The sequence below is a fragment of the Calonectris borealis genome, chromosome 9, assembly GCF_964195595.1.
Source record: "Calonectris borealis chromosome 9, bCalBor7.hap1.2, whole genome shotgun sequence".
Classification (NCBI taxonomy): Eukaryota; Metazoa; Chordata; class Aves; order Procellariiformes; family Procellariidae; genus Calonectris; species Calonectris borealis.
Genome location: NC_134320.1, coordinates 338472 through 349101, shown reverse-complemented (window position 1 = coordinate 349101; position 10630 = coordinate 338472). Strand labels below are relative to the sequence as shown.

General features: G+C 63.1%; 2 protein-coding genes across 3 annotated transcripts; one reads left to right on the top strand and one right to left on the bottom strand.

Moving 5' to 3' along the window:
* Window positions 1-4739, top strand: MAB21L4 (mab-21 like 4). Its single transcript, XM_075157607.1, has 5 exons — window positions 1-550; window positions 1654-1876; window positions 2680-2833; window positions 4045-4401; window positions 4647-4739. The coding sequence occupies exons 1-5, from the start codon at window positions 16-18 to the stop codon at window positions 4737-4739; spliced, it is 1362 nt and encodes a 453-aa protein (XP_075013708.1). The 5' UTR covers window positions 1-15.
* Window positions 4740-4819: 80 nt separating this feature from the next.
* On the bottom strand, window positions 4820-9065 carry AGXT (alanine--glyoxylate aminotransferase). Of its 2 annotated transcripts, none has more exons than XM_075157606.1 (11): window positions 8783-9065; window positions 8464-8656; window positions 8058-8122; window positions 7879-7979; window positions 7578-7648; window positions 7173-7257; window positions 6804-6899; window positions 6461-6530; window positions 6268-6363; window positions 5932-6060; window positions 4820-5493 (listed from the first exon to the last, which is right to left on the bottom strand). In XM_075157606.1, exons 1-11 carry the CDS (start codon window positions 9035-9037, stop codon window positions 5386-5388), a joined length of 1269 nt encoding a protein of 422 aa, XP_075013707.1. In that variant the 5' UTR covers window positions 9038-9065; the 3' UTR covers window positions 4820-5385. The 2 variants fall into 2 exon arrangements, with proteins under 2 accessions (XP_075013707.1, XP_075013706.1); XM_075157605.1 differs by having other exon boundaries at window positions 5932-6057; window positions 8783-9056.
* Between the last annotated feature and the right edge of the window lie 1565 nt (window positions 9066-10630).

Sequence of the window (10630 nt, the reverse complement as noted above, 5' to 3'; positions counted from 1 at the left end):
CTGCCCTCCCTGCCCATGTATTTTTACTCCTGCTCGGAGCAGGCTCGGTACTGCGGCAAAGCTGCCATGGCAGCCAGCACTTCCCACTGGCACAGCTACCTCGGGGTGATTGTGTCCCGCGAGCGACAGCGGCTGGAGCATTTCCAGCGGGCTGAGGACATCCTGCTGACCCTGCTGGAGGGTGTCCACGCCAGGGAGCCCCGCTTCCTTGTAGACTACGCCAGGAACCTGGAAGCCTTCGAGTTTGCTCTCTGCACCTCTGAGGATGCTGTCACCATGGAGGTCCCCCTGCGGATCGATGGCGATGGCTTGCGGGTGCTGACATGCTGGTGCAGGGACTCCCCAGCTGGGCACTATCCAGGGCTGGGCACCTGCTGTCTGGAAGTGCCCTCTCCAGGGACTGACTTGGAGGACTGGACCAGCGCTGTGGGTGTGATGGAGCAGGGAGGTGGTGCGGGGTGCCTGGTTCCGGGCAAAGTCCTCCAGCACCTGAAAGAGCTTCTTGTTTCGGCCATCGTGCACTGCCAACGCCGCTTCCTGCTTCAGCCAGGTGCGTACGCTTGCAGGGCGCTTCCCCAGCCAGGAGCTGCCTCCAGCGCAGTTGGGAAGCCCAGCTCGGCGGTGGTCCCTGCGCAAATGGGCTGGGGCGTAAGTCCCCAGGCGCATGGCCTGCCCAAAGTGCGCACAAGCAAGCAAGTGCCCTGCCATGCGCTGGGACAGGCTTTGCCCTCAGCTAAGGAAGGGGAGATGCAAACTACTGCCCGCCATCCCACAGCAGCAGAGTCATCCTGAGGCATCTTCACCCTTGGCTGATGGCACCCTACTTGGTGGGTGGCAGCTCCATGCAGGGTTCACCCACCCCTGCCGTTAGTCCCCGGGGAGGGTTTGCTCAGGGACTTGGCATGCTTGGCTCACCCTAACAGCATTCCCCCTGTCTCTCCTGGCCTCTGAGTCCCCTGCTGCCTGGAGGAGGCTGTTTGGAGGGTGAGCTGGAAGCGTGTCAGGGCTGGAGCGGGACCTTGGGGCATGGATCTGACCCTGCGCACACATGGGCCCCAGCTGGGACCAGCATCCCCGGGAAGGACATGGGGGGAAGGGACCCTGGGAATGTTCATAGGGGTCCCATCAGCTTCTGTATGCATTTCCATCTCCAAAGGTGCTTCTTGAAGTAAATCTCAGCCCTGATGGAAAGGTGATGCGAGAGGACCAGCAGGTCCGGAAGTCTCTTAACCCAGCCCCAGTAAGCCCACCATTCCCACCTTCCTCCTCAGCCAAGCCAGAGCCCTTCGTCTTCCTCTACCCCCACAACCTGAGATGTTTCCTGGTTCATTTTTCTTGGACCACGTTGTTTTTCTTGGCGCTGTTCAGCTACCCAGCAGCATGGTCCCATTCGGCCGCTCAGGGCTTCCTGCTGTGCCCACACCCACTGGCCTGGCCCTCAGCCCCACTGGAGTGATGCTCCTTCCCGAAAACCACCCCAACGGGGTTTGTAGAACGGCTTTTGCCGGGGAACCACAGCCAAACCGCAGCATTGGAAAGGGATGAGTCGAGCGGGGTGGGACTTGCCCACGGGTGTCTGCGGCACGTACCCGGTTCAGCCTGCGGGACCGGCTGTGGTAACCTCCTAACTGCGGCCAAACCCTCCGCATCTAGGTGACCTCAGTGCCGAAAATCTGCAGGAAGATGCTATGGAGCTCTCCCTGCTGATCCGCGGCGGCTGGAAGACCATCCGCTTTGACATTGTCCCTGTGGTGAGGAGGCGGCAGGAGCCGCTCTGGCTCAAAGGGCGGCAGAGCGACAGGGGCTTCCCTGAAAGCAGCCTCCGGAAGGCCACAGAAGAGGCCCATTTCATCCCTGCCTCTCCCCATTGCTGGAGGTGAGGGTTTCAGCTGCATGCATAGCGGGGTGACCCTGCCCCAGGAATCCTACCTGGCCAGCAGCACTGTCGGGTGTGTGCAAAAAGGGATGGGAAAGTGGAGGGACATGTCAACAGCGGGGTGAAGTCACCCCCTCATGATGCCCAAACCTGCTGCCCTGTGTTGGGGGAAAAACCTCAGCCAAATTTCAGGTAGCTCAAGGAAAGAGGCGAGGGATGCAACTGAAGGAGCCCCCTCAAATTGTTTGCAGGAGCTGAACCCCAGCCGCACGGAGGGTGGCAGCTCTCAGATCCCTGCTCGGGCTTTGGGAGTGAGCCTGGGCATCTGGCAGCAGCAGGGTGATGAGGTGCCTCCCAGGGCGGGCTGTGGGTGGGAGGGTGGCCAGGGTGACACACATCTTGCCTGCCAGCACAGCTACCTGGCCCCAAGGAGGGGCCGAGCATCCGGCTGGACCAGCCCAGGCTTATTTCGGGTGCAGTGTGGTCCAGCCGGATGCTCGGCCCCTCCCTGCAGCCTTCTCTGCTGTACGTAGGGGAGCACAACCCCACTTTGCCTCCCCTTTTGTCCCTCCCAGGAAGGCAGGAGCTTCTCAGCAGCATCCCCATCATGCTGCAAATCTCCCTGGTCCCTCTTCACCAGAGGCGGGTGTGGGAGGTGGATCAAGGATGCTGCGTGCCTAGGGCCATGTGGGTGGCCAGGGGGGATCCCCACGCACGCTGTGTCACTGCAGGTATCCTCTCTCCAGCTGGGAGGATGCAGGTCTCCATGCTTCCTCTCACCAGACCCCACTTTCTCTTGCCAGATCCTCCACTCACCTCCCCTTGCTGAAGCTGCTTCAGGCAGTGGACTCACTGAAGGGACCCCGTCTGGACAGCCTTCGCCTGCTCAACCAGCTCCGCAGCCAGGACTGGGGAGAGGAGGGTGGGAAAGGTGGTCTCACCTTCAACCACCTGAAGGTAGGTAGGTTCTGCTGGTGGGACCGTGGCTCTCTGGGCAGGCAGAGCCAAGGCTTCTCATCCGCACCCCACCGCGGCCAAGTCGCTGCTGGAAGAAGATCCCAAGCAACAAACCCAAGTGCCTGCAGTGCTTTGGGATGTACCAGCCCATGGCTGTGTCCAGAAAGGATGCACACTGCCGACCATGATTAGAGGGGCTTGATCCTTCTTCCTTGCAAACGCAGGCACTTGCTGGATTGAACCAGCAACCTCCAGCCTGAAACACCCTGAGAGTTAAGAGCTGTGGCTCTGTGCCGATGTGCCAGGCATCCCCTGGCACAGGCTGCCTGTGTCTGCAGGGGCCATGCTGGGGATTGCATTGCCGTGCTGTGCCCCGGCATGCTGGGAGGTGCCCGTGCAGGGCTGAGGGTGGCGTTTCCTCTGACAAAACCCTCTCTCCCCACCCAATCTGTTTTCGGCATTCTGGACCCATGCCAGCTGGTGACACTGGTCGGGAAAGGGGCCACACTGGGGACAGCACCTGGTGGCCCAATCTAGGTGTGCCCTGCCTTGTGGCAGCTCTCTGGGCTGGGGTGGAGAAGGACACAAAGTCATCTTCTGCCAAGAGAATGGCTCCAGCTCCAAGTAACCCAAATCCTGTGGGTTTTGCTTTATGTTGCCTTCCTTGATGTTTTTTTTTTTTTTTTAAAAAAGGGGCACAGTATGCATCTGTCCTTCAAAACAGCATCTTCTGCTCCAGCCCACTGCGTGCGGTGCCCATTATGCCATGACACCAAAAGGCATCGGTGCCAGGCCTTTTGCCAGCGCAGTGCCGAGGAAGCTGGTGTGGCAGCTGCTGGGGGTTCGCCTGCCTTGCCAGTGGCTGATGAAAACCACAAGCAGGGTTTTTTACTGTTGCTTGGTGCCTGAGGAAAGCTTGGGCGTGTTGTTTTGGAGCTGCTGCAGAGCTGGGACCTGCCTTGGAGCTGAGAGCTGGGGGCTCTTAGGGGAGTGAAGCAAAGGTTCAAAACTAAGGGGTGGTGGGGCATCGGCTGCACCTGCAGCAGCTGAAGCAGCAGCTCCAAGAGCCTGCGCAGCCCTTGGCTGCTGAGGACGTGATGTCCGTGTTGAGGGCTCAGCTCCACAGGTGGTTGTGCGGTGACCTGCAGGGTGTGAAGGCATGGCCTTTGTGGGGAGTGCGCAATCCCACACCCTTCTCTCCCTCCCCGCAGATGGTGCTGCTGTGGAGCACGGAGCTCTTCCCCTCCGCAGAGGACTGGCAGGACCTGGAGGGCTCCATCTACAGGCTCTTGGTGATCCTCCTCCGCTGCCTGGCCACCCGGCACCTGCCCCACTTCCTGCACCCAGAGGAGAACCTCTTCCAAGGAGAGTCCCCAGACCTCGCCTCCCTCTACTGTAAGGTGGAGAGCTTTGCCCGAGACCCCCGACGCTTCCTCCGCTTCCATTTTGGCCTCCCTGCGCGCACTGACAGCTGGCAGGCAGACCCTGGCACCCGAGCCCTGCTGCAGCTCCCTGATGAGGACGGGTCCTACTGGGACACAGCCTACTTTGACATCCTGCTCAGCCAGGTAACGGGGACCGGAGACCCTGAGCTGCTCTCGCGAGGCAGAGCACGGCAGTGCCAGAAACCACCTGGGCTGGGCAGCTTAGGATGCGCTGGCATTTGCCCCCCAGAGCCCTATGGCCCCTGGCAGCCGCTGGCATGCGCTCCCCAACCCCACTGAGAAGGCTGCAGGAGGCTGCGATGCTGGGGCATTGGGCTCAAGCAGAGCGGGGAGCTCTCTCCCCTCACTCCCCCCCTGCCTCCGCTTAGTTCCAGGTGTACCGGATCGAGGACGGCTCACGCCACTCAGCAATGTCCCAGCTCCTCTCCAAGATCCGGCGAGAAATCCCCCAGCAGAGCTGAGCGGGACCCTGCTGCTGCCCCATTTGGATGTCTCAAAACTCTGGGGGACGCAAGGCGAGCTACGGGGCCAGGGACCAGCATACTGCCATGTTGCTTTATTGAGCAAAGATGGTGTGGGAAGCGAGCGCATGTCTGCTGCAGCTGGGTGGGGATGCACGGCCTCCCAGCTCCCCTGGTAGAGCTGGGCGCCAAAGCAGGTGTTTCATCCCACGATACCTAATCTGGGGGGATGGACGGCATCCTGTGCTGCTGGGCTCTGGTGCAGGGACGGCCAAGGGTGATGGTGGTGGGAGGGGAAGAGACCTGTGGTCGAATCCTGCATCCAGCCCTTCTGTCAGCTTGCAGTGGGGCTGCCGTGCCCTGGGACCAGGGGAAGGGGAGGAGCTGGAGGGCCAGGCCATCAAGGTGAGGACTGACCCTGCGCAGGGGACCAGGAGAAGGGGTTTTGAGCCACATTCCGCGTCTGCTGAGCTGCAGCTCTCATCTCCAAGTCCCCTGCTCCTCCAGCTTCTCCTTCCTGCTCCGGCTTGGGTTGCCGGGTGTTGCAGCGTTTCCCGGGGAGGCAGCAGAGCCCCTCTGCCTGCCAGCCCTTCATGGGGGAGAGTGCTGCACTGCCTCGTCCGGATCCCCTCTTTTGCAGGAGTGCTCACAGCCTGCTGCGGCGGCAGCACCCGAGGGCGTCTTGCAGGGCACGCAGCACCCGGTCCACGTTGCCACTGGTAGAGTTGCAGCCCATGAGGCCGATTCGCAGGACCTGGAAGGAGAAGGGCGAGCGTCTCCCTGCAGCGCTCACCTTTGCGGCCATGCCCTGGCGCCGTCTCCCTGCCAGCAGAGCGGCCGGCGGCAGAGTGCAGGCTCCCACGTGGAGCAGGGGGCACGCGAGCAGCGGCCATGCGCGCGGCCGGGCGTGAGTGCATGTGCACAATTCCCTGCTTACTCCTATATAACACGCGTTTCCTCTAAAGACGTGTCACCCTGCTAATTATGTGCACAGTTATTCAATTATGCGCAGCAATTGTGTGTGGTTAGGAGCTGCTATGAATTGCTGCAGGCGATGGGATGCATCCAGCCATGTGTTTGCTGTTTGCAGCCAGAGAGCACCAGTTAATCGTGGGGCACGCTACTGACGGATGTGGCCGCAGCCAGGTTCAGTGCCCGGCCATGGGCAGCAGGAGGGGAGGACGCTGCCCACCTTGCCCACCGAGGGGCCCAGGCCCCCGGCGATCTCGATGGAGTGGTTGTCCATGAGAAAGGCTGTGATCTCCTTCCAGTCATAGCCCTCAGGTACCCTGACAGTGGTAATGGTGGGAAGTCTCGCCTTCTGGGGAAGAAAGACACTGGGCTAAATCTGCAGCTTCTGGCCGCAGCCCTGTCCCCCAGTGAGCCCAGCAGCCTGCCAGGAGAAAGCATTGCTGCGGGGGCAATTTTTTCTCCAGCATCCAAAGCTGCCCAGGCACGTCTCCAGCTGCACAGGGCCATGTCCTCCCACTCCCCCTGCACTATGGTGGGGGGCTCGCCCCGCACCCACCTCCTCCTTCACAAAGAGTTCAAGCCCCAGGTCGCGCAGCCCCTGGCACAGCTGTGTGCAGTTGGCCCGGTGGCGCTCCCACGAGCTCTCCAGACCCTGTGGGCAGAGAGGAGGGAGAAGGTCCTGGCACCCACCGCTCCCCCAAACCCCACCAGCACTGCTGGTACCCCCCTGCTTGCCCAGCGCCACTCACCAGCTCCACCAGCATGGCCAAGCCTTCCCGCAGGCTGAAGAAGCTGTTGATTGGTGCCGTGTGATGGTACCTGCAAAACCCAAGGGGTCCCCAGGTGGGTTCGGCCCAGCCTGCAGCAGAGCAGTACTCCAGCTTGGTGGGGGGAAGAACTGGGGTGCAGCATCCTCCCTCCTCTTCACCCAGCGCAGAGGGGATGCAAATACCCCAGGGCCGCTTTGCGACCAGCGGACAGGGTGATGGGGAGACAGGGCCCGAGTCCTGCAGGGCAGGCAGCCCCCGAGCCGGGGCAAAGGCTGTGGGTGGTTCGGCTGCGGCCATCTGTCCTGGGACAGCCTGCCCTCACCTTCGTGGCTCCCCATCACAGCCCCAGTAGTTTGCCAGCCAGCCCATGTCCAGGTAGAAGGACGGGGGCTTCTTCTTCCTCCTCAGCATCTTCTCCCTGGTGAAGCAGAGTGCTGGGGAGGAGCCGGACCTTGACCGCACCCGCTCTGGGGTTGGGTCAGTCCTGCAGGAGGGCCCCCCCAAAGCAAGCGCAGGGGTTGGCTCCAGCGCCCATCGCTGCCCAGGGACGGGATGGGCTCTGACCCCACAGAGCTGCTGCTGGGTGCGCTCTCCAGAGCGGGGCTGGAGCGGATGGCTGGCAAAGCAGGGGGGTGACAGCCTCCCCTCAGGCCCATTGCTTTTCCCCTCAGTGGGATAGGGCTGTCCTTACCTGGCTCGCTCGCTGAATGAGATGGGGGCGCTGCCAGGGGGGGCGTTGAGCACTTTCTGAGACCCCGAGTATAGGACGTCGATCTCTGCCCAAGAGGGGAGGCAGCTCCTTAGGGACCGGGGGTTCCCAGCGGGGACATGCTGAGCTCCCCCAACCCAGCTGCAAGGGGTGGGTGGGAAGCACAGGGCAGCACACGCTGCAGGTCTTGCTTGTGTTTGGCCTGCTTTGGGGGACACCCTGGCATTGCTGACGGTCCCCTGAGGCTCTCTGGCTGCAGCTGGACCAGTTTCTAGTGCTGCTAGCCCAAAATGCAAGTGGTGGGGCTGATCCCACTGCCCTCCTTCCCTGGCCCAGGTGTGAGCCCCCTTGTCCCCTGGGTGTCCGTGATGGCACTGTGGCTCTTACCCTGCTGGTCCATGAAGATGGGAGCTCCCCCGAGTGATGCCACTGCGTCCACGAGCAGCAGGCAGCCATGCCTATGGGAGGACAGAGCTCAGCCCGGTGTCCCTGCCACCTCATCTTGCCACCTCCTCTTGCCACCCCTCTGTCTGCAGCCCCGGCGTCCCAGTCTCCCCGAGGCTGCACCAACCGCTTCCAGCACAACAGAGCCAGAGGAGAGCACGGGGCATGTAAATCCCCGTGCCCCCATCCCCGACGGCGACCTCGGGGTGCCGCCAGCCCCCACGGGTGCCCGCCGTGCACTGACCGGTGACACAGCTCGCCCAGCCCCTCCAGCGCCTGCAGCACCCCCGTGGAGGACTCGCCATGGGTAATGAAGAGCACCGAGGGCTTGTGCCGCGCCAGGCCCTGCATGAAATAGAGGGGAAGGTGACCGTCCCCGGGGCCAGCTCGTGCCCGCCACCCCACATCGTGGCTGGCACTCACCTCCTCGATGTCCCACGGAGCAAAGTACTCGCCCGGGGGCTTCAGCAGCTCATGGACATTGGCTCCTGGGAGGGATTTAGGCAGAGGGAGAGTGAGGTTTGGGCATGCCTCCCACCGGGCAGCCACCTGCTCCGCGAGGGAATCAGTCGTGCATGACCCAGGAGTGCAGCCACCCGCCAGGGTCTGGCCTCCCGGAGATTTGCCCAGTGGAAAAGCCATAAACCACCGTAAGTGGAGGGACACCACCCTGGAAAAAACCGGGACCGCTCTCCAGCTGTGGAAGCCATGTCACTGGCCACTGCCGCCCCAGGATGGGGACAGCAAGCCAGGCGTCACACTCTGGCATCCTGCCCACAAGCCCAGTCCCCTGAGCCCTGCCGGTGCCGTCCGGCTGTCCCCAGCGTACCTAATCTCCTGGCGATGTCGGCGGCACGTTGTCCCCAGATGCCGTTGACGGCCACCAGCACAGTGTCACCGTGCTCCAGGAGATTGAGGAGGGCAGCCTCCATGGCGCAGTGGCCAGAGCCACTGATGGCCAGGGTCAGCCGGTTTTGCGTCTGGAAGGCGTACTGGATGCCTGCCTTGATCTCATCCATCACCTGAGGTGGCAGGGGACCAACTGGCACTGCTATTGCCCCCCCTCGCCCCGGCAGAGCTGTCCCAGGCCCTCATGGGGGGCGAGGGATAGGAAGGGAGAGAAAGAAGGCTGGGCTGGGGCAGCTCACCTGCAGCACCTCGGGGTGCATGTGGCCCAGGAGCTGCCGGCCGCCTGCAGCAAGGATGCGGGGGGGCACATTGCTGGGCCCCGGCCCGAGCAGCAGCCTCTCTGGCACGGCCAGCGGCCGGAGCAGCCCCTGGGGTGGGGGGACGCGGAGCAGGCTGGTGGCCATGGCGCGCCTTGCCATCCCCAGGAGCCGAGCCCGGAGGAGAGGAGCAGTGGAGGCTGCCCATGCAGCACCCAGCACTGCAGTGCAGTGCATCCTGTGCCAGTAGTGTCCGGCGTCCCTGCGGACCCTGACCCTGGGACTCGATGTTATCCCCACCAGCCTGGACTCTGCCCCTGGCCTCCTCCTTGTCCAGTTAATATGCCACCAGGGCTGTCCCTGCTGTCTCAGCCACCTCATTTTGGGGGGTTCCCCCTTGCTAGTGCTGGGGGGGTTGCTTCCCAGGCACGCCAACCTCTGGGACTGGCAAGCACCCACACAGACCCTGTGTCCCCACGGCCCCCAAGACACCGTGGTTGATGGTTCCCAACACCATCCCAGCAGGTGGAATCCCTGCTCCTGGGCACGCAGGTCCTATGCCAGGGGATGGTTGCGCTGGGACTGGCCTGGCACAGCTACCACATGACTTCTCCAGCAGCACAAAACTCTGTCGGCCAGGTCTCCCTGACCAAGGACCTGCCTTGCACAAGGCAGGTTTGCACAAGGGCAGAGCCATGGGGTGGGACATGGCCTCAGTCCCTGCTGCAGTGAGCTGTGCTCTGAGGGCTCAGCCTGGCTCGTGGGCATCACAGCGTGTCCTGATGATGCCATAGGCCACATGTGCCTGTTCAATACGCTATGCCTATCACTTGCCACATGTGCCCTCAGTCCTTTGTATCATGCCCATCCTCTGGCACGTATGTCTGCCATCCATACTCCGAAACACAAACGAGCTGGCCGCTGCTGGCTCCTGGCAGGTCCAGGAGCGGGTCCATGGCCAGAGGAGCCACTCAGTGAGCAAAGCGTTGGGCTGGAGGTGACGGTTATGGGGTGGAAGGTCCCCCCCCGGCAGAGCTGGCACTGGGGCTGGCACACTGCCAGGCGAGAGCACTTCTGCCCGGGCAGCCAGATGCTCATCTCTGAGAGGAGCTGGGAGCTGGTGTGGCCAACACTGCATGGATGATGGAAACCACATTTAACCTGGGGACTGCAGCCCGCTCATCATCTACTGAAGTGAGGACTTGAAGTCCTGATGTCCTGAGAGGTCTGGAACCAGCCCCTCATCCTCTGCCCCAGCCATGTGCTCCTCCGGCTGAGGGGTCTCCCTGTCACCGGGACTGCTGCCGGGTGCTCGCAGCATCGCCGAAATGCTCGGTCCCTAAAACACCAGCAGGAGAGACCCGCTGGAGACCCACGGCGGGTGGGTGGATGAAGATCCCTCTGCTGCCTGACCCCCAGGCAGACTTGGGGAAAGGCTGGGGCAGGGAGGGGGACGCGTGGCCTCACGATTGGCGTGGAGGGTCGAGGGAGGATGCGCTGCTGGAAACAGCTGGCGGCGAAGGCGTAATCTTCTTTCCGCGCTGGGTCTAAATTCCCCAGCGCAGATGGACAGGGAGCCGGCCGTGCCGCCCCGGGGGCTGCAGGGCGGTGGGCTCATCAGGCTGGAGGGGTGAAGAAGCTCTGCACCGGAGGTGGATGCTGACAGCCGGGGCTGCCGGGGGCTGGGGGCCAGGGCCGTGGCCGGAGAGGGGGACTGGGGCCGACGGGAAGCCCTGGAGGGGCAGCTCTCCCGGGGGCAGCGGGCCCGCGGGGCCGGGATACCGCGCCCAGGGGAGCTGGGGATGGGGGGGGGGGCGGTTGCCAGGCGGC

What these genes read in the sequence shown, in the direction of transcription:
- MAB21L4 (XM_075157607.1), top strand. Translation starts at nt 16, where the DNA reads ATGTATTTTTACTCCTGCTCGGAGCAGGCTCGGTACTGCGGCAAAGCT. An exon ending in CCGCTTCCTGCTTCAGCCAG is followed by an intron (nt 551 to 1,653) that starts GTGCGTACGCTT and finishes CTCCGCATCTAG; the next exon opens with GTGACCTCAGTGCCGAAAAT. An exon ending in TCACCTTCAACCACCTGAAG is followed by an intron (nt 2,834 to 4,044) that starts GTAGGTAGGTTC and finishes CCCTCCCCGCAG; the next exon opens with ATGGTGCTGCTGTGGAGCAC.
- AGXT (XM_075157606.1), bottom strand. Translation starts at nt 9,037, where the DNA reads ATGCACTGCACTGCAGTGCTGGGTGCTGCATGGGCAGCCTCCACTGCT. An exon ending in TGCACCCCGAGGTGCTGCAG is followed by an intron (nt 8,657 to 8,782) that starts GTGAGCTGCCCC and finishes CTGCCACCTCAG; the next exon opens with GTGATGGATGAGATCAAGGC. An exon ending in TCATTCAGCGAGCGAGCCAG is followed by an intron (nt 6,900 to 7,172) that starts GTAAGGACAGCC and finishes CTGCTTCACCAG; the next exon opens with GGAGAAGATGCTGAGGAGGA.